This window comes from Bos taurus, chromosome 25 (genome assembly GCF_002263795.3).
Source record: "Bos taurus isolate L1 Dominette 01449 registration number 42190680 breed Hereford chromosome 25, ARS-UCD2.0, whole genome shotgun sequence".
Classification (NCBI taxonomy): Eukaryota; Metazoa; Chordata; class Mammalia; order Artiodactyla; family Bovidae; genus Bos; species Bos taurus.
Genome location: NC_037352.1, coordinates 8613781 through 8641628, shown reverse-complemented (window position 1 = coordinate 8641628; position 27848 = coordinate 8613781). Strand labels below are relative to the sequence as shown.

The 27848-nt window shown below is 43.0% G+C and overlaps 1 protein-coding gene across 2 annotated transcripts in view; it reads left to right on the top strand.

Annotated features, from left to right (window-relative positions):
* GRIN2A (glutamate ionotropic receptor NMDA type subunit 2A) overlaps positions 1-27848 on the top strand; it is a 449565-nt gene that overhangs the window by 295273 nt on the left and 126444 nt on the right. For both annotated transcript variants that reach the window (XR_009492825.1, XM_059881544.1), the window contains exon 4: positions 2151-2265. Coding sequence is in view for 1 of the 2 variants with exons in the window: in XM_059881544.1 (XP_059737527.1) it covers positions 2151-2265 (115 nt within the window). In the remaining variant the exon portion in view is untranslated. The remainder of the gene's footprint in view (positions 1-2150; positions 2266-27848) is intronic.

The following is a 27848-nucleotide window of genomic DNA, read 5'->3' as shown; positions in this document are numbered from 1 at the left end:
GTGTTTGATTTTTTTTTCTGTGTTTAAACAAAGAGTATCTTTGTTAAAAATAAAAAGTATTTGCAGAAAATTTCAAGAGTACAAAGATAACACAAAAGAAAATAGAAAGTACCTGGAATCTTTCCATGCATAGACAAACCCTATTTTTATCTTCTTTTCTGCTTGTTTAAGTAGTGAGAATTATCTTCATGCCATTAACTTTTCTTGAAAAACATGATTTTTTAAGGACTCAAAGAGGCCATTGAATGGATCCACAGAAATGTTTTTTGCCTTTCCCCCACTTTCTTCACCTTGAAGACCTGATTCTTTCCCCAGAGGACAAGTCAGGTCTTGTGTGCTGTGGCTGCCCGGGGGCAGACATGTGATCAATCAGGCCAGTCACGTGGAATTGTTGTTATATTCTAGTCCTCTTCCTTAATATTTTACTTCTTCAGCTGCTTTTGTTGTTAAGGGAATATAAAGCAAGAAAATGCTCCGGCTTTGAGATACCCTGCCTTTCTGGGGGTGTTTGATTGCTTTTAACCACCATACTGCATTTGCTGACTATCTGCTAAGTGCTACGTTTTCTGGACATCTTTAACAGTGTCACAGTTTTCTCAAGCTGAAAAGGAAATGTGAATCCCTGAGAACCTTCCCTCCCAAATCCTGTTTTGTTTCATGTCAGCGCTGAGCCTTGGCAAGTGGTTTTGAGAAGGGAGGGTTGGAGATGGAGTATTGTGAGACAGACAAGCATCCCTTGTGATAAAGATAACTGATGGATGTTGTACAGGGCAGACACTGAAGACCCATTCATGATGCTTCTCTCCTCCACCCTCACATCTAACCTGTCCCTAAATACCTGCTAAAAACTTCTCCACTTGATCCTGTGTGTTGGGGCTCCTGCTCTTCCTTCTCCTCCTCTTTTGGGGTCAAAGCCAGCATCATCTCTAACATGGATTAATAAGAGCACTGTAACCAGTCCCCCATACTCACTGCGGTCCTCTGCAAGCCTGTTCTCTACACAACCTTCAAGTCTGATTATATCACTGCTTAAAATCTTCAATGTCCTTCTATTGTTTTAAAGCAAAGACAGGACTCCTTAAACGGCCTGAAAAGCTTTGCACTGTCTGCCCCATTCGCATTCTCACCCACACCACAGCCCACAGTCCCTTGGCGCTCTCTGCTCCAGCTGCACTGGTTTGCACTCAGGCCTCAGTAAGCACTACCACAGGACCTTGGCCCATGCTGCCCCCTTTGCTTGAGTGTGCTTGTGTCTTTTCTTATCTAGTTAATGCTGCCTCATCCTTCGGGTCAAGCTGCACTTCCTTATAGAAGCCTGGTCTGAGCCCCGTTTCACTTTCACGGAGCACATGCACCCCACCCCCGCCATCCTGACACTTGTCATCTGTTGTTGTTGAGTCACAAAGTCGTGTCTGAGTCTTTGTGGCCCCATGGTCTGTAGCCCACCAGGCTCCTCTGTCCATGGGATTTCCCAGGCAAGAATACTAGAGTGGGTTGCCATGTCCTTCTTCAGGGGATCTTCCTGACTCAGGGATCAAACCCACATGTCCTGCATTGCAGACAGATTCTTTACCACTGAGCCACCCAGGAAGCCCAACACTTGTCATATAGCTGTAATTAACCAATTAATACCTGTCCTCTCTCTTAGACTATAAGCTTCTGGAGAGCAGGGATCATGTCTATTTTCTTGTTTATCCCCAGCCAACTAGCTGATTACTGGCATGTAGCAAATATTTAATAAATATTAGCTGAATGAATAATGAATTGATGGGATATCATTTCTTTGATGTTGTATACCATATGGCTTGTGAGCAAGCAGTTTCCTTTAGAGTAGCTTATTAAAACATGCTTTCAGATCCTCTTGTTAGAAGATCATTGAACAAAGGTCTGTAGTTTGACAGGACAAAAATGTTCCAACTTATCTGTTAATCGCAACCAGTTACGGGAGTCTGGGAGTGATTACAGGCTCATGGAAAAGAGTGCATGGAGATGAGCAGAGCCTGCACAGGTACTGATGCTTCCACAGGTAGAGGCTGCTGGCAATGAGTTTATACCTTCTCAGTGTTACACGGATGGTGGCGTCCGCTCATTTGTCTGAAACCTCTTAGATTTTCCCCTAAACATTTGCCTTTCTCTCTTCCTTTCTCCAGATTCATGGTCAATGTGACGTGGGATGGCAAAGACTTGTCCTTCACTGAGGAAGGCTACCAGGTGCATCCCAGACTGGTGGTCATCGTGCTGAACAAGGACCGTGAGTGGGAAAAGGTGAGCAGCCTTCCATGTGCCGAATACAGGGGAGGCAGGAGAGGATGGGCAGAAGTGGGCTCAAACTCCTCCTTTCCCCAAAACGTTTCCCCCTGAGCAGCTGCAGATGCCATCTCAGGGCCCCACTGGGAACAAGACAGACAGATACTGTCAGGCGCGATGGAGGTGCTTTCCCTGGGTGGACTTGGGAAGTTGTGTGTTGCTCTCTGTGTTGGGTTCACAGATCTGAGTAGGGAGCATCCTGGAAGGACTTAGAATAATTTAAAGTCAGTGAAGTTTGGTTCACATCATTACAGTAGCAAGTACTGACTCTATGGCAGTGATCACACCAGTTTCCGGTTTGTCTAAGCCTCATAACTTGGTATCATAGTCACACATTTGGCCCATGAGTGAACCCCCTATATCTTCATTTGTTTGATCTTTTGCTTTGAGTCCAATCAATTCCAAAACTTAAATGTATCCATTCTTCAAGTCATGGGTTGGAGAGGGATGTTCTGTTTCTTGTAAAGCACATTTTCCAGCGCATGTATGTTAACTATTAAAAAATATAAAAACTCAGTGTACAGGAAAAGCTTATCTGACATACCACACAAGCTGTGTCCTGAGTCAGAGAGGAGAGACCTCACAGGGAGATGGAGATGATCCTGTGAGTATAGTGGCAACATCTGGCCCAGCGACATTCTTCCTTCCTCATAACTAACTCTCAGCTCTCAAATTCAGTTCAGTTCAGTTCAGTCACTCAGTCATGTCCGACTCTTTGCGACCCCATGAATCACAGCATGCCATGCCTCCCGGAGGCGTGAACTTCCGGAGTTCACCCTAACTCACATCCATAGAGTCAGTGATGCCATCCAGCCATCTCATCCTCTGTCATCCCCTTCTCCTCCTGCCCCCAATCCCTCCTAGCATCAGGGTCTTTCCCAATGAGTCAACTCTTTGCATGAGGTGGCCAAATTATTGGAGTTTCAGCTTCAGCATCAGTCCTTCCAGTGAACACCCAGGATTGATCTCCTTTAGGATGGACTGGTTGGATCTCCTTGCAGTCCAAGGGACTCTCAAGAGTCTTTTCCAACACCACAGTTCAAAAGCATCAATTCTTCAGCTCTCAGCTTTCTTCACAGTCTGACTCTGACATCCATACATGATCACAATCATAGCCTTGACTAGACGGACCTTTGTGGGCAAAGTAATATCTCTGCTTTTTCAATATACTATCTAGGTTGGTCATAACTTTCCTTCCAAGGAGTAAGCATCTTTTAATTTCATGGCTGCAATCACCATCTGCAGTGATTTTGGAGCCCCCAAAAATAAAGTCTGACACTGTTTCCACTGTTTCCCCATCTATTTCCCATGAAGTGATGGGACCAGATGCCATGATCTTAGTTCTCTGAATGTTGAGCTTTAAGCCAACTTTGTCACTCTCCTCTTCCACTTTCATCAAGAGGCTTTTGAGTTCCTCTTCACTTTCTGCCATAAGGGTGGTGTCATCTGCATATCTGAGGTTATTGATATTTCTCCTGGCAATCTTGATTCCAGCTTATGCTTCATCCATCCCAGTGTTTCACATGATGTACTCTGCATAGAAGTTAAATAAGCAGGGTGACAATATACAGCCTTGACATACTCCTTTTGCTATTTGGAACCAGTCTGTTGTTCCATGTCCAGTTGTAACTGTTGCTTCCTGACCTGCATATAGGTTTATCAAGAGGCAGGTCAGGTGGTCTGGTATTCCCATCTCTTTCAGAATTTTCCACAGTTTATTGTGATCCACACAGTCAAAGGCTTTGGCATAGTCAGTAAAGCAGAAATAGATGTTTTTCTGGAACTCTCTTGCTTTTTTGATGATCCAGTGGATGTTGGCAATTCGATCTCTGGTTCCTCTGCCTTTTCTAAAACCAGCCTGAACATCTGGAAGTTCACGGTTCACATATTGCTGAAGCCTGGCTTGGACAATTTTGAGCGTTACTTTACTAGCGTGTGAGACGACTGCAATTGTGTGGTAGTTTGAGCATTCTTTGGCATTGCCTTTCTTTGGGATTGGAATGAAAATTGACCTTTTCCAGTCCTGTGGCCACTGCTGAGTTTTCCAAATGTGCTGGCATATTGAGTGCAGCACTTTCACAGCATCATCTTTCAGGATTTGAAATAGCTCAACTGGAATTCCATCACCTCCACTAGCTTTGTTTGTAGTGATGCTTTCTAAGGCCCACTTGACTTCACATTCCAGGATGTCTGGCTCTAGATGAGTGATCACACCATCGTGATTATCTGGGTCGTGAAGCTCTTTTTTGTACAGTTCTTCTGTGTATTCTTGCCACCTCTTCTTAGTGTCTTCTGCTTCTGTTAGGTCCATACCATTTCTGTCCTATATCGAGCCCATCTTTGCATGAAATGTTCCCTCGGTATCTCTAATTTTCTTGAAGAGATCTCTAGTCTTTCCCATTCTGTGTTTTCCTCTATTTCTTTGCATTGATCGCTGAGGAAAGCTTTCTTATCTCTCCTTGCTATTCTTTGGAACTCTGCATTCAGATGCTTATATCTTTCCTTTTCTCCTTTGCTTTTCACTTCTCTTCTTTTCACAGCTATTTGTAAGGCCTCCTCAGACAGCCATTTTGCTTTTTTGCATTTCTTTTCCATGGGGATGGTCTTTTTTTTTTTTTTTTTTACATTTTTTTTAAAAATTTTATTTTATTTTTAAACTTTACAGTATTGTGTTAGTTTTGCCAAATATTGAAATGAATCCGCCACAGGTATATATGTGTTCCCCATCCTGAACCCTCCTCCCTCCTCCCTCCCCATACCATCCCTCTGGGTCACCCCAGTGCACCAGCCCCAAGCATCCAGTATCGTGCATCGAACCTGGACCCCTGTCTCCTGTACAATGTCATGAACCTCCATCCATAGTTCATCAGGCACTCTGTCTATCAGATCTAGTCCCTTAAATCTATTGGTCATACCTGAATGGTCTAGTGGTTTTTCCTACTTTCTTCAATTTAAGTCTGAATTTGGCAATAAGAAGTTCATGATCTGAGCCAAATTAGTCATCATAATATTGCATGGAAAGCAGAATAAAAGATAATGAAAAGGAAAAAGGGTTATATTGTTATCACATCTTTTTGGACAAGCAGTGCCATATCTCTGAACCACTTTAGCAGCCCCAGATTTGTCTTCACTTGGCACATCAGACCTAGGGGTAGGAAGGCATGGGATATAGTGTGGAAGTCATATTATACTTAACTAGTATCAGAAGACAAGACTGTGCAAACAGAAGCATTGCCTTTGGGGAGGGGGCCAGTGACAGATTCCTGCAGGGGGATGATGAAGAGGAAGCTTCGGAGTTTGTGCTGCTACATCCAGTAGCTACAAAGTTCACATTCCTTCCAGTGCACTTGAAACAGTGACCAAAGCCGACTATATGCTGGAGCCTAAAATAAGTCTATTTAAAAGGATTAAAATATGCCCAGTGCGTTCTTTGACCATAGCAGCATTGAAATAAAAATTAATGATAAGATATGCAGGAGACACAGGTTCGATTCTTGGGTCGGGAAGACCGCCTGAAGAAAGAAATGGCAAGTCGCTCTAGTATTCTTGCCTAGGTAATCCCATGGACAGAGGAGCCCGGTGGGCTACAGTACATGGAGTCACAAAAGAGTTGGACATGAATTAGCAACTAAACCACAGCAGTGAAAGCACAACATATCAAAATTTGAAGAATAAAGTTGATGACATGCTAAGATGGAAATTCATAGCTTTCAATGCTTATAATTTTATAAAAAGGAAATTGTAAAGTCAATGATTTAAGCTTCTACATTAAGGCACTAGATAAAAAATAGAGCAAACTAAACCCAAATGAAGTACAGGAAGAATATGATAAGCATAAAAATCAACGAAGTAGAACATAAAGTATAAAGAAAATCAACAAAGCCAATAGACAATCTGAATAGTTCCTGAGAAACTTGATTCAAAACTAAAACCCTTCCCATTTAAAAAACAAAACTTCAGGCCTAAATGGCTTCACTGGAAATTCTATCTATCAAATATTTTAAAAAGAAATAATGCAAATCTAAACAGAGATTCTCAGTATTTTAGTAATCATAGTTCACCAATATATTGGAAAAGGAAACTACATTATGGATAAGTGGGGTTTATTCTAGGAGTGCAAAATTGGTTTAACATCAAAAAATAAATCAATATAATTTGCCATATTGACATAATAAGGAGAAAATTATATAATCATCTCAATAGATGCAGACAAAGCATTTGACAAAATCCAATATCCATTTTTTTTTACTGGAATATAATTGCTTTACAATGCTGTGTTGGTTTCTTTGTACAACATCATAGACCAGCCATATGTGTACATGCATCCCTCCCTCAGGAGCCTCCATCCCACCCCCTCATCCCACCCCCCTAGGTCATCAGCAGGCCCCGAGCTGAGCTCCCTGTGCTGTACTTCCCACTAGCTATCTGTTACACGTGATATTGTATGTACCAATATCCATTCTTGATAAACAAGGACCATTCCTCAATCTGACAAAACTTATCTATGAAAATTCTGTAGCTAATATCTTGTATAATGATGAGATAATGAAAATAGGTTCATAAATATATATTGAAATGATTTTTGATGAGTAATTATAACAATGGGAGAAAGGAAAGCCTTTTAAATGAGTGCTGCTAGGTCAAGTGGATATTCTTAGTGAGGGAAAAAAAATGGAAAATAAACAAAAAGCAACCTTGACTCCGTTCATACTATACATAAAACCTTAAAAACAGACTTAAATGTAAAATTTCTATAAGAAAAAATTAGGAGGATATTTTTGAGCTATAAGAAAGCATACTGTAAAAGTCATAAACTGAACTCCATCAAAATTTAAATCTTTTGCCCATGTATAGACACTGTTAGAAAATGAAAAAGGCAAGCCACACATTCAGAAAAAATATTTTTAAAAAATTATCTGAATCAAAGGACTCATATCCAGAATATATAAAGAACTCCTATAAATCAATAATAAAAAGAAAATCAAAAAAAAAAAGAAAGAAAATCAACACAATTAAAATGGGAAATTGACTTAGGAATTTTACCAAAAGATTTAGTCAAATGGCCATTAAATACATGAAAACATGCTTAATATCCGTGATAATCAGAGACATGCAAATTAAAACCACAGTGAGCTACCACTTCATACCCCCTGCTTGGCTAAAATAAAAAGAACCAACAGTACCAAGTGTTGTTAAGAACATGTGGCGGTTTGGTCATTCAGTCATGTCTGACTCTTTGTGACCCCATGGACTGTAGCCCACCAGGCTCCTCTGTCCATGGGGATTCTCCAGCCAAGAATCCTGGAGTGGGTTGCCATGCCCTCCTCCAGCGGATCTTCCCAACCAGGTATTAAACCCAGGTCTCTTGCATTGCCGGTGGATTCTTTACCATCTGAGCCACCAGGGAAGCCCTTATGATCCAGCAATTTCACTCCAGCAATTCACTCCAGCAACTCACTTTAGTGTTTTTGCCTGGAGAATTCCATGGACAGAGGAGCCTGGTGGGATACAGTCCATGGGCTCACAAAAGCTGGACGTGACTGAGTGACCAACAGTATGACCCAGAACTCCTAGGTATGATCCAGCAATTCCACTCCTAGGTATTACTGCAAAGGCATGTAAACATATACCCCAAAAGTAATATTTGTGAAAGACATTCATAATAGCAAAACATCAGGAAGAAATCAAAGATTCATCAACAAGGATATAGGTAAATACATTATATATATATATATATATATATATATATATATATATATATTCATAAAATGGATTGAAAATGAAAGTTGCTCACTCCATGGAATTCTCCAGGCCATAATACTCGAGTGGGTAGCCTTTCCCATCTCCGGGGAATCTTCCCAACCCAGGGATCAAACCCAGGTCTCCCACACTGCAGGCGGATTCTTTACCAGCTGAGCCACAAGGGAAGCCCAAGAATACTGGAGTGGATACCCTATCCCTTCTCCAGCAGATCTTCCTGACCCAGGAATTGAACCAGAGTCTCCTGCATTGCAGGCAGATTCTTTACCAACCGAGCTATCAGGGAAACCCATAAAGTGGATTGCTACACTTGAATAAGTTGTGAGCTTGTAATACCCACAACAATGTGGATGAATTGCAGAAGCATTATGTTGAACAAAAGAAACCAGACACAGAAGATGATACTGTATGTCATCTTCCATTTGTATGAAGTTCAAGGAGACACAACACTAGTCTGTGGGGTCACATATCAGAATGATGCCTGGAGGAGGGCATGGCAGCCCACTGCAGGATTCTTGCCTGGAGAATCCCATGGACAGAGGAGCCTGGCGGGCTACAGTCCATAGGATCACACAGAGTCAGACACAACTGAAGCGAATTAGCATGCACACATGAGAATGATGGTTGCTTTTGTGGAGGAGAAAATTAATAGGAAAAATGCAAGGGAACTTTCTAGTGTTATGACAATATTCCCTGTCGCGAACATTTGTCAAAATCCATCAAGCCACCACAAAAGATTAGATTATTTTACTGCATGCCATTGTATCTTAATTAAAAGATATGTTTTGAAGCCATTCAAACTGAGATACCCTGTACGATTAATTCCCAATGTTTACTGAATTTTCATACTCAGCTCCATGACATGAGTACTATTGATGACAACAATAACCATTGTTAATTGAACACTTGCACGATATTTCCTTTAGGTGGTACACCCAAGCTCTGAGTGACAACTTGCTTTGTTCATCCCTTCCACAAATGTTTATTCAGGGTCTGGTGTGTGCCAGGTGCCATTCTTGGTGCTTGGAATCTGCCAGTGAACAGAAGAGACAAAAAAGCAATTTCTGATTCACTGAACTTAGATTCTGGTGTATGTGGAGAGGGATGGGGTGGGGCTTTGTGCATTTTGGTGATGCTTCAGGAGAGTGTCGGATTCTGTCCCCAGGAGTTAGCTCCACTCTTCCCTCTGATGTACCCTGTAGCCCACCTTCCTAAGTGGCACACATCTCCATGTCTGAGCTGGTTCCTTTATGCATCTGAGATCTTGAACATGCTTTTTATTTTTCTTCCCTGTAATGCTTTCCTGTATCCTCACTTTCTTTTATTAATCCCTCAAATTCTGGCTTCTCTTTTCTCTTGCAAATGGGAAGTCAAAATGCAACTTACTTTTTTTTCTTATCCATAATGGGAGGTAGAGAACTCAAGCCTATCTGTCTGTCTTTGGTGGTTACACTTGGGGATTATTTTTCCACCTTTTGAAGTTCCACAATCGGAGGATCACTCTCGGAGCTGTAAAATCATTCTCGTTGGTCAGATTTCTCCAGTCCTGGGTCAGGCTGTGCTCACACCTGTGAATTCTTGCTGCCCTTTGGACCTGGCTCGTTTGCCAGGAAGCATGTTTACAAGGGAGGTCACTGTAGTGCAGTTGATAACACTGCATAAAAGAAGGCTGCCCTTGATAGACTCCATTTTCATCTACAGAAAAAAAAATCTTTTTAATAGTTTGCCTGTCCTCCTTCATATTTCTGTTGAAATACAGCAATTTCCCAAAAAAAAAAAAAAAAAAAGGCAGCTCGGGGAATTGCTGCCGAGTTGAGCTTAGAATGTACAAATGCTTCCTGTAGTTGCTCTGTTCTCTCAGCTGCTCAGGGGATCCAGTGCTTCAGAAATAGCTTCTTGTGCTTCTGTCTTGAAGAAAGAGGAAGCCAATGGAGCAGGTAAATACCCATCATGTTATCCTGCAAGCCGCCCCCCGCCACCCTCCAGCAGCATAGTCTGATAAGGCAGGTCAGCAGAGGGGAAGGCATGCGGAAAGGGGGAGCTGTTAGTCTGGGACTCAGAGGAGATTTCTTTTCATCTCCGAGGTCATTCAGTAGCGTCCCTGGAAGCAGCAGTGTGTAATGAGGGTGTCTTGGAAAACACGACAAGCCCTTAGAGGGACACTGGCTTTCTGCTGGGTCTTTGTGTGCAGCAGATGCGGACGACTCCAATGCCGTGCACATCCTGCTTGTGTTCAGCAGACATGGAGCTCAGGGCTGAGCAGGCTTCCCTCCAGCTCACTGGAACCTCCACGCCCTTTGCTTCTCTCCCCCTGTCCAGTGGCTTTGCTCTGCATTGGAGCATAATCAGTCCAAGCCTTCCCAGTGGTTGTTCAGTCGCTCAGTTGTGTCTGACTCTGCGACTCCATGGACTGCAGGCTTCCCTGTCCTTCACTATCTCCTGGAGTTTGCTCAAGCTCCTGTTTATTGAGTCGGTGATGCCATCCCATCAGTCTCATCCTCTGTGGTCCCCTTCTCCTCCCGTTCTCATTCTTTCGTAGCATCAGAGTCTTTTCCAACGAGTTGGCTCTTCACATCAGGTGGCCAAAAGATTGGAGCCCAGAGGTGCTTAAAAATAATATCCTGGATACAAGCCAATTGGCAGCCTGGGCCAATACAGTCAGTACCCTCTGTGGGCCAACTCAGTGGCCAACATTTCATCTGCACTGGGGTGGGGCACAAAGATAGGTAGGAAACCACTCCCTCTCCCCAAGTAGCTCATAACTGAACCATCTCCAGGGAGAGAGCGGTGGACTTGACTTGGTTAGTTGGGGAAGTCTTCTTGAGGGTGGGGACATTGAGTAATAGATTAGATTTCTCCACATTGAATCACTTTCTTATGAACTACTTCAAAAAACCCTTTGGAAATAATTCCGTTTACCATTTTAGGGTTATACCAGATTTAAAATGAAAACATGTGTGCATACCAATGTAACATACATACAGACAAGCTTTGTGTGTGTGTATACTCCATTCGTGTACGACTCTTTGTGACCCCACAGACTGTAGTCCACCAGGCTTCTCTGTCCATGGGATTTCTCAGGCAAGAATACTGAAATGGGTAGCCATTCCCTTCTTCAGGGCATCTTCCTGACCCACAGATCAAACCCTGGTCTCCTGCACTGAAGGCAGATTCTTTACCATCTGAGCCACCAGGGAAGCTAATTGAGGACAATAGAGATGCCCCAGAAGACAGAAGGGAGACCCATGATTACGTCTTCTTAAACTGAGGGTCCCTCTCCCATCTCTCACACATCCGCTGCCCCCTTTAATCTGACCACTCTGTTTGCATTCTTTTTGGTGCCCTTGGTCTCAGCTGCTTTCCTCACTGTGATGACTCCCAGGTCCTTGTCTCCAGCCCAGATCTCCTGGTCTACCAGACTTGCCACCCGGACACCCTAACATGGACAGCCCATAGCCCTCCAACTTTTATCTTGTTCAAAACCAAAGTCATCATCTTCCTCTCCCAAATATGGTTATTCTCCTGGGTCCCATCACAGAAAGCTTCCTTCTTATCCTCCTAAGATCTCCCAAGCCCTTATATTTGCTTGTCATCTGCTCATTCTCTGTCTCAGATCCTATCTATTTGAACATTTCCCTCTTTTTGCCAAGGACACCCCTTCTGGATAATCCAAAGTGAGTTGAGTCCTTTCCACTTTGTACTAACCTATATACTAGCCCTTAAGAGTGTTAACAGCTTACATTGTAATTGTTTGCTTGCACATTCATCTTCGCCTGGACTGTGAGCCCCACCAGGGAAAGGTCTGTTCCCTCCATGTGTTTCTTCAGTTGCACCACAAGGCACTGTTTCAGTGCCTACAAGGGCCTCTCTGCAATCTGCTGAGAATGCCGACTTCAGCCAGTATTTACTAAGATCTGCTCTATATCAAGAACTGTGCTGAGCAGTTTGTATCCATGATCTCATTTAGTCATTTCAACACCTCATCTATAGTAGGTATTCTTTCTCTTGCCTCATAAATGGAAATTCAGGCTCAGGGAGGCCAGGGACTAGGTTCAAATCCTGCATGTGATGGAAGCAGGATGTGAATGGAGGCTTGCCTGACCCCACAGGCTGTGTTCCTAATACCTACATCATACTCAGTAATGGGTAGTGGGAAGGGATATTTTAGAGGGGAAATGAAGGGAATTCCTCCCATCCGTAGAGTGACACCACCTCCTTATTCTCACTGGAGGCAGCAGGTTCCACTCAAACCCAGCCAGTCGGAACCTGGGGTATCAGCATTTGTCACATCTCACAGGTGCTCTGTCTTTTTCATTCTACTGAAGTCCCACCTTCCAATCTGGCTCCTTGAAGTAGGGAATTGTACCCTGCTTCTGAATCTCATGCATAACAAAGCAGATGACAGTTAAAGAATTCCTAGTGCAGATATGATAAAGGAGATCTTAGGAAAAGCTAAGATTGATCCCCCGTTCTGGCTGTGGCATATCATTGTGTTACCAGCTCTATCGAGGCTGTCACCCACAATGATGTATACACGGGGTGCAGTTCTTTCATGATGGGATCGCTAATTATAAAAAGTTGTAACTCCCTCCCTTCTACATCATTCTATTTCAACTACCCCTCCATCGCTTTCCCATCACATTTAGCGTAGATGGCTGAGCGAGTCTCGTGATTCACGTGCAGATTTCTAACCTGTGTGTTTGCTTGTGTGTGTCTGTGTGCATGCAGTATCAATTACCGGCCAAAAGGTTCATCCTGCTAAAAGGCGGAAGTATTTATGCAGACATTATGCTTGGCATCTGCACACACATATTCCAGTGATTATGTTGAAGAAATCATGGAGGAAAATTGTAATTGAGAAGACACCAGTAAGTGACAATTGATAGAGCAATTGTGCAAATTGTTAAAACTGAAGTGCGTTGTTTACATATCCTACAAGTGGCCAGAAATACGTTATGCCTTCTCCTATGTGCTCGCTTTGCTTGGAAAAACCATGGTGGCGCATTGATGAAGCTGTGAATTCTGGCTCTGACGAGCATTGAAGGAACACTTTGCCTTCAGTTTTTTCCTTTGCCATTCTATCTCTGGCACTCAGTGGCTGAGACTCAGTAACTATTTGTAGAATGGACACAAGAATGAAGGAACTTTCTCATGATCCTTTCCAAATGAGGAACATCTTTTAATATGGTCAATTTACAAGTGTGGTACTGTTATTATTTTGGTTATTTTTTATATTTCTATGTTATTTCTGTGTTGTTCTTGCATCTCAAGCTCTTCAACAGAACCCCCAAAGATGACTGAATAAAATCCCATGGGCTAGCCATAGCAGAGTCACCGTGGAAAAGATGTCAAAATATTAGCACTGCCTCAAACCTACGGAAGAATCATTTCTGATTCTGCTTTGTCATAAGCTCCCCTAGCGATGCCCATTAAAGATGTAGAACTACTGCTTTAGGACATGAACTTACTCTTTGTCATCCTGAAAAAAAGTGGTTTGATCTAGGTCATCCTGGTTATCAAGGCTTCCTGCTTCTCAGCCTTTGTACCTCTTTCTTCTTTTGGAATACATGCTTAGCAGCAGTGGTGCAGGAGAAAAGGAAATAAGAAAAGTGGTGTCTTGTTGCACCGAGAGTAATCTCTGCTGAGTGGGACAGTAACAATGCCAAGTAAAATGTTGTTGATGGATGTAGTACAGTTCCTGTCACCTGGTGTGTCTTCCATAAATATTCAGTTATTAAGTGATTGATTTTTTTCAGTTAAAAGCATTCCCCTTAAATAGAGATGGTTGAATTTGGAGTATATAAACCTTATGTAGTCACACATTCATTCCATCAAACAAAATTTCCTGAGTACCTACTATGTTCAAGTCTCTGTTGAGGGATGCAGTGAGACATAGACCAGCTGTAGAGGGCCATAGGGCACGAGGAGATGCTCGCAACTACAGGCAATATGAAACATACCACAGAAGATGCTCTAATCTAAAAGTCCGTGGTGTTTAGAGAAGGGATCTGTTATGTGTAGGCAAGAGGGTCAAGGGCATCCATAGAGAGGGCTTCTCATTTGAACAAGGTCTCAGATTAGACCTTCTGGACACATATAATGAGGCTCTGCCATGAAGAAGGACCATCAAAAGCCAAAGTCCAGAGGCAAGCATGCTCAAGGCTCCTTTGAGGAAGAGTTCAGTGAATTTGAAGCATTCTGCCTTGTATGGCAGGATTCTAAGAATGACTCCCTGTGACCCTCACTCTTCTGTAATCCTCTCTTCTTGGAAAGTGAATATGATGAGACATGCCTTCTGTGATTGTTATGTTAGATAGCAAAAGAAGTTTTTCATTTGATTCTGAGTTAATCAAAAGGACTGTTAGCGGGGTGAGCCTAACCTAATCACATAAGCCTTTTAAAAGTAGAGAGTTTTCTGATACTAATAGCAGGAGAAGTCAGAGAGATTTGAGCCCAAGCATGAATGGTCTGACTGCTGGATTTGAGGATTGAGGGGGCTGCACGACAGGGAATGCAGGTGACCACTAGGAGCTGAGTTTAGACTCTGGCCAACAGCCAGCAAGGAAACAAGAACTTCAGTCATACGACCTCTAGGAACTGAACTCTGCCAATGACCTGAGTGAGTCTGAAAGTGCATTCTTCCCAGATCCTGCAACTATGAGTCCAACTGGCTCACAGATTGGTTTTGTCCCCATGAGATCCTGAGCAGAGAACCCAGCTGAGCCTGGCTGAATTTCTGACCTACAGAACTGTGAGGTAATAAAGGGGCATTGTCTCAAGTGGCTATGTTTGAGGTAATCTGTTACATGACAATAGAAAATGAATACAGATTGTTCAATGGAAATTATGGGAATGAAGGACCATGCTGGAATTTGAATTATAGGCTGTGGGGTTTTATTCTGGGGAGTCATCTTGGGAGTATTGTTGAGGAGCCAAATGGGAGAATAGCATAAAAATAGTAATAGCTAATACTTGTTCAGTACTGATGATATACCATGCAGGGTGCTAAGCATTCAAATATATTAACTTATCTAATCCTCAAATAAACACTGTGATGCAGATGCTACTGTTCTCTTTTACATATGTAGGGGATAAGCGTTAGTCGCTCAGTTGTGTCTGACTCTTTGCGACCTCATGGACTGGAGCCTGCCAGGCTCCTCCATCCATGGGATCTTCCAGGCAAGAATACTGGAGTGGGTTGCCATTTCCTTCTCCATGGGATCTTCCCGACCCAGGAATCGAACCCCCGGTCTCTGCATTTCAGGCAGACTCTTTACCATCTGAGCCACCAGGGAAGCCCCATGTAGGGGATAAGACCCTGAGAAATCCAGGAACTTGCTGAAGATGACAGAGCTAGTAAGCTGCAAAGCCAGGATGTGAACCCACCGCCCACTCCCTTAGACATAAACTAAACTACTTCTTTAAAAATGGAGTGGTGATTGGCATGAGTCTTTGGGAAACCTTCTAAGGGGCTGTGTAAGTAGCTCAGGTTAAAGGGAATGTGGGTGTGAGCAGGAGCACTGGCAGTGGCATCTGAGAAATTTCAGGAACAGAACTGAAAGCACATGGCATCGACTGGCTGATTTGCTGAGAGGTTCATGAAAGAGAGAAGTCAGTCAGATTAAAATAAATTCTTTTTAAGCATGGGTTTGGGCTTTGGCATTTCTGGACTGAGCATTTCCAGAAGAAATTTGTCATGCAAGTGACATGACATGAACCTGTAAGTGACGTGGTTCATCTCTCCTTCTCCCCCTCTTACCAACTTTCTCTGTATTTCCTTTATTCTCCAAAAATCCACAGCTAATGTCAAGTGCCCTTTGGTAAGATGGGTTTTGTAATATCACTACCTTAGCAGAAGCTGTGTGAAACTTCATCTGTTTCCTTATATAATGATCATTAGGTTTCTCAAATGATGTGAGCCCCTGAGAGGGAAAGTTTAGCCATTACAAAAGATTTAAAATTATCCTCTGACTTCCCTAGAGTCATACACAGTGACTCTTTAAAATATCTACATGGTATACAGTGCGTTAGGTCACAGTGGGGAGAGGACAGTAGGTGTCTAGCAAATTAACACATCAAAGTGAAATGAGTGATGTCATCTTCTTGTGTGCATACGTGTGTTTCTGTCTTGTGTGGTTAATTTTTCTTTCTTTCTCTTTCTGCAGTTGTAATGTAAGTCCAACTCCAAAAAGCACAGGGATTGAACTATGCTTTTCTGCAAGGCAAAATTCTGCTAATAGTTTTCTAGATATCTAAAAATTTTTTAAAAAGTAGTTCATAGAAAAGACATCTCTAGGGGAACATGCATTGATGAGAATGTTAAAAAAGATGATTGATGATGATGGTCATGATAATGCTGGTGCTCTTAATTGATGCGAGGATCAAGGAGACAGCAGCTGCCATTAGTTTGAGCGCCTGTTATTTGCCAGACACCATGCAGAATGTTTCCAATGCTTATTTCACTTAAATATCACGACATCCTCTGCATTTTTTCTCATATGTAAAAGGAAGGTGATAATGGTACTTACCTCAAAGAGTTGTTGGGAAAGTTAAACAAAATAATATGTCAAGTGCTTCCAACACTGACTGGCACATAGTAAAGTGAAAGTCACTCAGTCGTGTCTGACTCTTTGCAACTCCATGGACTGTAGCCCTCCAGGCTCCTCTGTCCATGGGGTTCTCGAGGCAAGAGTACTGGAGTGGGTATCAGTTCCCCTATCCAGGAGATCTTCCCAACCCAGGGATTGAACCCAGGACTTCTGCATTGTAGGCAGCAGATTCTTTACCATCTGAACCACCAAGGAAGCCCATAGTAGGTGATCAGTAAATGACAGCTTCAGTTATTGTTATTGTATGGTCAGCAAGTTGTGTGCGGCACAAGTGTGAGACACCATGGACTACAGCACGCCAGGCTTTCCTGTCCCTCACCATCTCCCGGAGTTTGCCCAAGGTCATACCCATTGAATCGGTGATGCCATCCAACCATCTCATCCTCTATCTCCCTCTTCTCCTTCTGCCTTCAGTCTTCCCCAACATCAGGGTCTGTTCCAATGAATCAGCTGTTCACATCAGGTGGCCAGCATATTTCCAAAGAATATTCAGTGCTGATTTCCTTTAAGACTGACTGGTTTGATCTTCTTGCTTTCCAAGTTATCATTAGAGCTCCACTGTATAGGAGAGGAATTGATAGCTGCATGGGATGAATGACTTGCCCAAGGTCATATAGTAGTGAAGGGAGAATTTGAACCTAGGCAGTATTCTAATAGAGCTAGAATTAACCAGTATGTCATCTGCAGTATCCATCTCTACCCAATTCACAAACGCAGCTTGATAAGGAAGCTGTCTGAGGGTGATGGGGCATTTTTAAGCTGACAGATGATATAAATGTAAGACAAAAGCCATACCCTTGATCATTTGCCATTGCCATCAATTATGAAAATGAGTGAATAGATTATTGAAATGATCTCAGATGAATAAATTATTCAAACAGCCTCTCAGTCAGAAGTATTTCTAGACACTCCTGTACAGACAGATAAAAACCATTTTTATTTTCGGACTGGGTCATCAACTCATCTGTGTTGTAAGTGAATGCAAAGCCCTGAGATCCTGTCATAGAGGGGAAAGAGATGGATGGAGGGTGGAAAGAAGAGAGAGAACAAGAGAATGGACACCAGGCTTTAGTCAACACTGCAGAGCATAGAATAGACTTCCTCCTTTATTTGGGGAAAGTTTTTTTTTTTTTTAAACTGTTTCCTGAAATGCTACGTTCTTTCAGAGTACTGCAAGGGCCTCTGAGTGGATTGGGGTTAATGAGACGGAATACAGCTTTAAGCAGAGATGGTAAGGCTTTATCTGTTTGCTCTATTGGTGCTCCAAGAGAACTTCATTTGGGGAAAAGATGGACTATTTCTAAAATAAGTTTGTAAACATAAAGAGATTCACTTTAGTCATCTCCTGAAGATAATGCAGATAAATAATAAGCATTTCCTGAGCACCTATTACAAGCTGAACCTTACAACATTGGCTTTATATTTACCCTTCTACTTGAGCGACAATGATAATCCTATGAAGTATTCTGTAACTGTTGAGTAGGGAAGATTTGGAGGTATTTGGTGGCATTTTTTTCAGTAGCTGAGAAAATATTCAAATTTAGGTCTTGTGGGTCTCCTAGTCTGGTGCTCATTCAGATACTTGACACAGTTTCTGGGATTAATGATGGGAATTTTCATAAAGGACCTAGCGGCTCTTGTCGGTATTACCTGCCTTGGGAGTTGAGTGGAAGGAAGGCATGAGAGTTTCTTTAAGCAGACTCAAATCTTCCTCCTTTGTAGTTTTTGTTGTTCAGTCACTCAGTCGTGTCCGATTCTTTGCGGCCCCATGGACCGCAGCGTGCCAAGTTCTCCTGCCTTTCCCTATCTCCTAGAGTTTGCTCAAATTCATGTCCATTGAGTTGGTGATGCTATCCAACCACCTCATCCTCTGTCACCCCCTTCTCCTTTTGCCTTCAGTCTTTCCCGGCATCAGGGTCTTTTCCAGTGAGTGGGCTGTTCACATCAGGTGGCCAAAGTACTGAAGCTTCTGCTTTAGCATCAGTCCTTCCAATGAATATCAGGGTTGTTTTCCTTTAGGATCGACTGGTTTGATATCTTGCAGTACAAGGGACTCTCAAGAGACATTAATTATTAACAGAGTGTCTGATATGATTGAACTATATGTCTATTTATCTGTCCACCCAGCCAGTCATCCAGTGACCAGTCACCTAATAAACCATCCATTTGTCCATCCATTCATCCATCCATCAACCCATCTGACCAACCATCTTTCATCCATCCATCTGGTCAACCACTCTCAAACCCACCACTTACCAACTGCTGATCTGTTTACCTTCTATCTACTCTGTACCAGGCCAGTGGCAGGTGAAGATGAAGCCAAAATGAATAATACAATATCCCTGCCCTCAAGAAACTCACAGTCTAGCTGGAGAGACAGAGAAATGAACTTTCAGTTACAGCGTAGGTGAGTGCTAATAGTAGCAGTAAGCCCAGGGCACTGCAGGACATCTGCCCAGCCTGGGTGTTAAGAGGGGGACGAGAAGAAGCTTCCTTGAAAGAGCTAACACATGTCATGAGTCCTACAGGATGAAGAAGCCTTATCCGAAGGGTGAGAGTCATTTGATGCATTTTATTAACTGAATCACCAGCATTCGAGACTCCTCATTTTTTCTTGATTTCACAATTTATCCAATTAGCTAGCTGTCCCTGGATGGCTTCCCACCCACCTACAGCTACCAGACCTCCATGATTTGTTGTCTGGACCCGCTGTCTACTTTCTGAGCAGTGTGTCTGTCATTTTTGTTATCTCCCCCATTTGCACAGTGATGGAGCAGACAGGAATGACATTTGTCTGTAAGAAAAGAGGCAGAACAGTGAAGCGTACTACCCCAGCAATCTGCTTCTGGCTACAAGTGGCTGTGTCAGGCTGCCTTCTGTAGCTGCACTTTGGTTTTCTCATCTGTGTTACTGGCAGCACTTTCCACAATGCTGTTTTTCTTGGCTTTGGAGCCTGGGTTGGACCAGAGAGAGAGGCAGATAAAGACTGAATATTCCCAGGGTAGCTCTCAAAACCGTGGAAGACTTACTGTGCTTTCTTACTCTCTGAAGACAAGAAAATTGGCTGATACCTTGAGATCTTCCCCCGCATTTTATAAAATAATCAATAATAAAGAAAACAAAGAAAGCATGTTCTCATTAATTATCTATTTTATACCTAGTATTAATAGTATATATATGTCAGTGCCAATCTCCCAATTTCTCCCATGCCCTCCTTTCCCTTTTGGAATCCATAAGTTTGTTCTCTATTTCTGCTTTGCAAATAAGACCATCTATACCATCTTTTCTAGATTCCACATATATACATTAATATATGATATTTGTTTTTCCCTTTCTGACTTCACTGTATAAGACACACTCAAGACTTTCTTCATCTTTGTTATCAGTTATTCGTGTCTATAAAATAAATGTCTGCTTATAGATGAATTAAAAATATAATTTCTGTGTCCTAGTTATAGCTTGTGTGTGTGTTGGACTCAGTCATGTCCGACTCTTTGCCACCCCATGGATGTAGCCCACCAGACTCCGCTGTCCATAGACTCCTCCAGGCGAGAATACTGGCGTGAGTTGCCCTTTCCCACTGCAGGTTGTCTTCCCCACCCAGGAATCGAACCCATGTCACTTGCATCTTCTGCACTGGCAGGCGGATTCTTTACCACTGTCACCATCTGGGAGGGCTTTATATCCATTACTTTGACCCCATTGTAACAGATATTCAACATGAGTACTATCATCCCTTCCCCAATTTATATATAAAGCAAATGAGGCTCTGAAAGAATTGATGACTCACCCAAGGTTACAGAGTCAGTAAATGGCAACTTCTAGATTGCAGCTCAGGTGCGTCAGATGATAAAGTCCATTTTATTTTGATGACACTGGATGGTAGATGGGGTTATTTGTGCAGTGATAGTGAAGGTTGGCATTGCTATAATTACGGACACCTACCTTGGGAGCCCCCATCCATGCCTGCTTTCAGTGTGTGCACGATGGTCTGTTAGAGGTATGAGATTCTCCACTGAACCAGGCATCTCTTCCTCAACCTAGCCCATAACATTCCACTGAGCTGTGTGCACATCTACCATGTAATCAGTCTCTTGCATCTTTGTGCAAAACCAGTTGACATTCTTCTGCAAATCTAAAGCTGTCAGTCACCTTCCACTCTTGCAATGTGCTGCATATTCATCCCTTATTACTCCATCGTACATTTATTATCGGTAGTCATTGTCTTTTGAAAATATTTTTAAAAACTCATTGCAATCATATCTATGCTGTGTGCTTAGTTACTCAGTCATGTCCAACTCTTTGAGACCCCATGAACTGTAGCCCACCAGGCTCCTCTCTGTCCATGGGATTCCCAGACAAGAATACTGGAGTCGGTTGCCATGCCCTCCTCCAGGGGATCTTCCCATCCCTGGGATCGAACCCAGGTCTCCAGCATTGCAAGTGTTACCGTCTGAGCTACCAGGGAAGCCATCATATCTATAGAGTTCCTGGAGTCTGTTTCCCTTTCATTTGAGTTATAATTCTGCAAATTAGAAAGAAAGACAAAAGGGACCTGTTTGAGGAGGAAGGGGATAGGGATAGAACTATCTTGATTTCTCTCCTTGTGCATATAAAGCCTCCACTGGGAATGCACATGAGGGAAAAAAACACTGAGGTTGAGAAAAGACAAGAGTCAACTCTTACTCACTTGGAGGAAGTTTTACAATGACTTGAGGAAACCAATGTCCCCTTGATCATATTATGTTTAACTTTAAAGTTGAAAGAGACAATCTGAGTTGTCTCTGATCCTTCATATCTTTTTTCATCATAATGGCGTCTATGTGTGCAGCAAATTATAGCTGATGGCATATCTTTTTTCTTTCCACAATTAAAGTGTGTTTGAAGCATAGGCAATTATGTGGTAGAAAAGGAGGGCAAGAATCTGATTTGGATAGAGATCCTAACACCCACCCTACTTAGAGGAAAAGCAGGAACATTTACCTCATTTTAGAGGTGGCAATGGCAACCCACTCCAGTACTCTTGCCTGGAAAATCCCATGGATGGAGGAGCCTGGTAGGCTGCAGTCCATGGGGTCTCAAAGAGTCGGACACGACAGAGTGACTTCACTTTCACGCATTGGAGAAGGAAATGGCAATCCATTCCAGTGTTCTTGCCTGGAGAATCCCAGGGATGGCAGAGCCTGGTGGACTGCTGTCTGTGGGGTCGCACAGAGTCAGACACGACTGAAGTGACTTAGCAGCAGCAGCAGCAGAGGTAAAAGCAGAGAAGCAGATGTTGAGACAGGGTAAGATGCTTGATCAGGGTTCCTTGGCAGGGACTGTACACATCTCTGTCCACAGAAATATTTGAGTTGGTGCCTTGAATCCACATAGGATTTAGGTTTCATTATCAAAATGGCACCCTGACCTTTGCATTCAGAAATTGTCATCTCATAGAAAATGGATGAGGATTCAGAAATGTGGGACACCCATCCAGTTATTCTATAAAATCAATCAGGACAGAAGTTGGAGACAAAGATGTGTCTAATCCAGAGCCCAAATCCTGGATCCATGTCCAAAGGTGAGGGAGTGAGTGGTCCAGGCAGGCTAAGCGAGGTCAGCACCACGGTCAGCAGACAAGGCCTGATGCCCCGGTTGAGCCTGGCATTGGTTGGTAGCTGAGACATTTAGGAGAGTGGAGTATTTGATCAACTTTATAGGAGCTGGTAGGATTCCCTGGTGGCTCAGTGATAAAGAATCTGCCAGCCAGTGCAGAAGACGCAGGTTTGATCTCTGGGTTGGGAAGATCCGCGGAGAAGAAAATGGTAACCCACTCCAGTATTCTTGCCTCGAGAACCCCATGGAACCTGGTGGGCTACAGTTCATGGGATCGCAAAGAGTTGGACACAGCTTAGCAACTAAACAACAATAAAAAGGAGCTGATAGTTGTGAGACTCAAGTCAACGCTGAAAAGTTGTCATTCCTTGTATTTCTCAGATTGATCAGTTTCTCCATCAGTAAAATGGAGCCAATGGTAATACCCACCTCATGGGGTTTCTGTGAGGATATTAATGCTACCATTTATTAAATGCTTCTTGCATGTCCGAAAGAGCTTTAAGTATAAGATCTTTCTTAATTCACACAAAACCTAATGAGATGGGTACTATTGTCATCCTATTTTATAAATGAGAAAACTAGATAATACAGCAGACAGGTAATATCCAAGAATCTGAACTGAGTTTTGCCCCTCTCCCATTTGTCTGATTCTGAAACCCATGCTTTGACCACTAAGCTCTATTGTCTTCCTCAATTGAATTCTAAAATGCAGGGACATCACCCAGTGTTGCTGGAGGTCGAGGATGCAAGTGAGAAAAACACACAGTTTGTTTTTCTGACATGATTTCAGATAATGAAAGCACAGAGCCTCACGATTTCTGAGCAGTGACTATGCCACAGGCCCTGAGCCAAACATATTGCATACATTATCACAATTTATGTTCACCAGAACCCTAAATGGTAGCTTTCATAATGACTTTTATTTTACAGATGAGAAAATTGAGGCCAGAGAAGTGAATTAATTGTAGCATGGTCACCCAGCCACTTCATAACTTGAGAGATTATAAATAATGTATGTGAAACAGCCAGCAAAGGGCCTGGTACACAGTGGAAAGAGTTTAACAAAGGGGAATTATTATGCAAAGTGCAGTATGGATTCTTTAATGACAATTACCAAGTTTTGGGTTTTTTTAATGCATTTTGAGTGGGTTTCTGAAAACCTATTGCTGGTATTCTCTTTTCTCAAAGGAGCTGGGCTCCGAGTTCAAAGGCGAACATACTAAAGAATCACTGTCCCTTTGTTTTCTGTTTGAGTCCCACACAAGGAGTTGAATGCTAAAACGCAGACCATTAAGCAAGTCCTGGGCCAGCAGTCAGAAAACTGTCTGTAGTTCTTTCAGAAAAGGATAGTCTGCTATCCTTTTCTGCCCCATGTTACTTGAATGATCACTAGTTTATGGCTCTGAAAAATTGTAACAATATCTCCTCTATCTTCATATGACTGCGATGAAGGTCAAATGAAATGAGATAATAAATAGCAACTTGTAACCCACAAAGAGCTATATAAATTCTGGGGATTTTATATTATTAACCTCACAGTAACATTCACCACTTTGGCCAGGATGATTGTTCCAAGTATGTCGTGGAAATTTATCTGAAATTTCCGTTTTATATGTCTTTTCTTTTTCATCCCAACACAGCTTCTTCACCAGCTGAAAATTCAAAAGTACATTCATAAGGTTGTATTTTAGGGCATAAGGATCCAAGAAGGCTTGGGTTACATTTATAGTTACAAAATTAATGGTATGCATTAATTCTGCAGAACCTCAAACCAGCAAATGGAATTAAAAATAATTGTCAGGCCTCTGGATTTATTGCTAGAGCTAAAATAACACTGAGCTGCTTTTGGCAGGAACTTCTCTGTGCACAGAATTATATTAATAGGCAATATCAGTTCTATCTATACTAGAGTAGGTGAAGAACGTATCTGTTTCCCTTTGGGTGAAAGAAGAAAGTGCATTTCCAAACGGTTATCTTGGTATAGAACACCTGGGCTTGGCGTTTTGGTAAAATTAGTGTCTTGCTCTCTCCTATTCTGAAGATACAGTCTGTGCCCTACATTTAGGGGTTAACTTCAAGAGTACCTGCACATTGTAGACGGGAGGGAACTAACCTTGACTGAATACCTACTATGGGCCAGGCTGGGAGTTTCCCATAAGGAACTCATGTAATTCTCACAAGAGCCCTGTGTATACTGAAACACCCAGCACTGGTTGAGCAGCAGTGGCCAAGTGGTGCACAGAGTCATAAGTGTTCTGTAGGCCTGGTTTTATTTAATTTCACAACAGTCATATGATACGATTACTCCTAGCATACCCACTTTACAGAGGAGGAAACTAAGGCCCAGGAAGTAAACAAGTAAACGCAGCCAAGGGCGCACAGCTAGTGAGCATAATAGCTGGTATATGCAGGCTCAAGTTCAGCCAAATCCGAAATCCACATTACTTTCAGTACATATGACCAGAAGAAGCCAGATAAAGTTGACAAGTTATTACAGGAGGATCATTGTTATGGTGGGCATGTTGGGATATTGATTTATTCAGTTGTCTACTTAATTAACAGTTACATATCTACTCTGTAAGGGGCCCCGGACTGGGTGTAAGGGATACCAAGGCAACAGGACACGGTGCCCATGCTCAGTGGGTCTGCTGGGCAGACAGGTGAGTGTGCAGATACTTATAACACTTTCTGAAATAAGCAAGGCGGTCAGCTGGCCAGTTTTCTGGGGTCGTCAGGGTCTGCTTCCCAGAAGAGCTGTTCTCTAAGTTGAGTTCTGAAGGGCAGGTCGAAGGGTGCCAGGCAGAGTGTCAGAAAGGGTATTTTGTGTGTGTGTGTGTGTGTGTGTGTGTGTGTGTGTGTGTGTGCAGCGTGAGGAACATGTGTGGATACCTGTCTCTGAGACAGGAGCTTGATGTACTTGGAAGCCTCGGATTAGTTCTATGGGATTCAGCAGTCCATGTGTGGGATCTGGCCATCAGAAAGGAGGCTGGCATGAATGCAGAGAACTAGAGACATCTGGGGATGAGCTGGGTCATTTGGGGCATGGTCAGATATGTTCACTTGATTTCAAGTGTAGAGAAAAACAATCCAAACGCTTTAAGGGAGAGACTGGAATGGTCATATATGCAGGGATATTTGGAGTGATGGCTTAGGTTGCAGTTGGGAGGAGAGGCTGGAAGGCGTGCTGTTTGGGCAGGGCGGGGAGGCAGTCTGGAGACGGTGGTGGGAACCAGAGAGAGGCGAAGACCAAGACTGAGTGGTGGTCTGACTTCGGAAAGAAGTGGACAAGGGGAAAATATTCAAATATTAGAACTATCAAGGCTTGGCAATTGATTTAACATAGATGGAGGTGGAAGGAGAGGGGTGAATTAAGGACTGTTTCCAGGGTTGAGATTTCAAGAACTCATGTTTGGTACATGGGAGAAAATATTGTGCTTTTTATTAAAAAAATAAAATAAAATCACTGAAGGTAAGATGATGAGTTCTGCTCTGACTCTATTAATAGAGTCTGAGCTCTCCTGGAGGCTGTGAAGAGGAGCTGATGAAAGACAGCCATGTCTGAGAAAGGTCAACATAGAGATGATACCTGAAGAGTGAGTAAGAGATGCCTGAACATGAAGTCTGAGGGCAGGAGGGAGGGGCAGGGAGTGTGAAATGTGTGGAGAGAAAGAGGGGCTTGGATTTTGGCAGAGCTGCAGAAGTCAAAGAGGTGGGAACTCACCCAGAAAGGGGAAGATCATGACTGTCTAGGATAGGGGACTCAAGGACAATGGGAGTGACTTTCAACGTCAAGTGGATGCACCTGTTGGCTTTCATGATGAGAGAGTCGCTGGTAACCTTGATGAGGCCTGTTTCAGAGGAGAGATTGGTGCAGAAGTGTGTCCAGGTCACAGCTGATGGGATTAGTAGGAAAGAGTTCCCTGTCATCAGTGGAGGAGGGGTGAAGGATGACAGGTGTGCAGAGACAGGTAAGCTTGTGGGGTTCATGGGTCATCCATAGACTGTGAAATCAGAGGCAGATTCATCAGCTGGGAGTGAGGATGGAGCTGGCGGAGTTGCGGTCCCTCGTGGGCAGGTGTGAAGGTTTGAAATAGTTCCCAGGGAATGGAAGATAGCCAGTCAGGAAAAGGGAAAAGAACTGCTGGTCAGAGAGGGAATCCTTACATTCAAAAGTGTTTCTGCAGTTATGTGATGTTCTCCACCTCTATATTTTGGTTTACAGAATGATTTACAGAGGGGAAAGTGGCCGGATTGACTGAATTGCTGAAAGGTGGTGATGGGCAGGTGTGACAGGAAGACAAAGTGGGGCATGATAGCTGTGGAAGTGGCAGAATGTCTATTGATGTGGTAGATGAATAGGTCTGCGTTAGAATGGGGAGGAGGTGAAGGCTCGAGTGAGTGGATCAATGGACAGAAAAGAGAGGACCCTGGGACCATGGCCAAGTGATGCTGGAAAAGAGGCATGAGAACAGCAGCGTGAGAGCACTGTGGGTTTATCTAAATTGAGGATCATCGAAGTCAAGCATTTCTAAGTGAATTTCCTCTCGTGGGAATGAGTGGCTAAAATGCACTGAAGGTGGCCGGTGGAGAAGAGGTCAATAAACTGACCTCTAATTTTGTCCAGATAGTCTGGCAAATAAGAACATATTTATGAAGCAAATGGTGCAATCATTTGAAAAGAGGACAATGTCGAAAGATGTGGAAAGCGATAAATACCAGCCACACATGTGTGAGATCACCGGTACTATCTCCGGTACTAAGTCATCAAGGGATTCCCAAGGCCAATTGCCATTTTGAACTCAAAAGCAACCAGATTGCAGTTTGCATGTGGCAATTTCAGCCCAGTATCCAGGGGCTTTCTATAATCTTGTCCCACTGTATCCTTTTATTCCTCTTTCTCTCTCATCCCCTTTGTACACTGTGCGTTTCATCCCACTGGGGCAGCTTCCTAGTCCACAAACACGTCCCTTAAGCTCCCTTGCTATGCTTCTGTCCACACTCTTCATTCAACCGAGAAGTCTTGTCTCTCCATGCTGATTGTCCAACTGCTCTGCCAGCTCTTCAGCCTCTCTCAATTGCTGCTCCTTCCGCGGCGTCTCCCCTCCCTCTTCAGATCTGCCCTTCCATTTCCGATGCTCCCCGTGTGCTTGTTTCACCTTTGTCATTTTCTCTTGTAGTTTATAACTAATTCTGAGAGCATTGTATTGCATTGTATTTTCCCTATTAGTAGGCAGGTCACTTACAGATAGAGACTTAGATCAGGGCTTGGTAAACACTTTATGCAAAAGACAGCTAGTAAATATTTTAGGCTTGGTGGGCCATGCTGTATGTATGGCAAGAACTCAAATTCTGCTGATTTAGTGGGAAAGCAACCATAAACAGTGTATAGGAAAAATGAACTTGGCCGTGCTCCAAGACTTTATTTATGGACATGGAAATTCAGATCCCATATCATTTTCATGTCACAGAATACTATTCTTTCCATTGTTTTTGACCATTTAAAAATATAAGATCCATCCTTAGCTCACAGGCTGTACAAAAACTACTGGCCCTGGGATCTGAGTTTGCTGACCA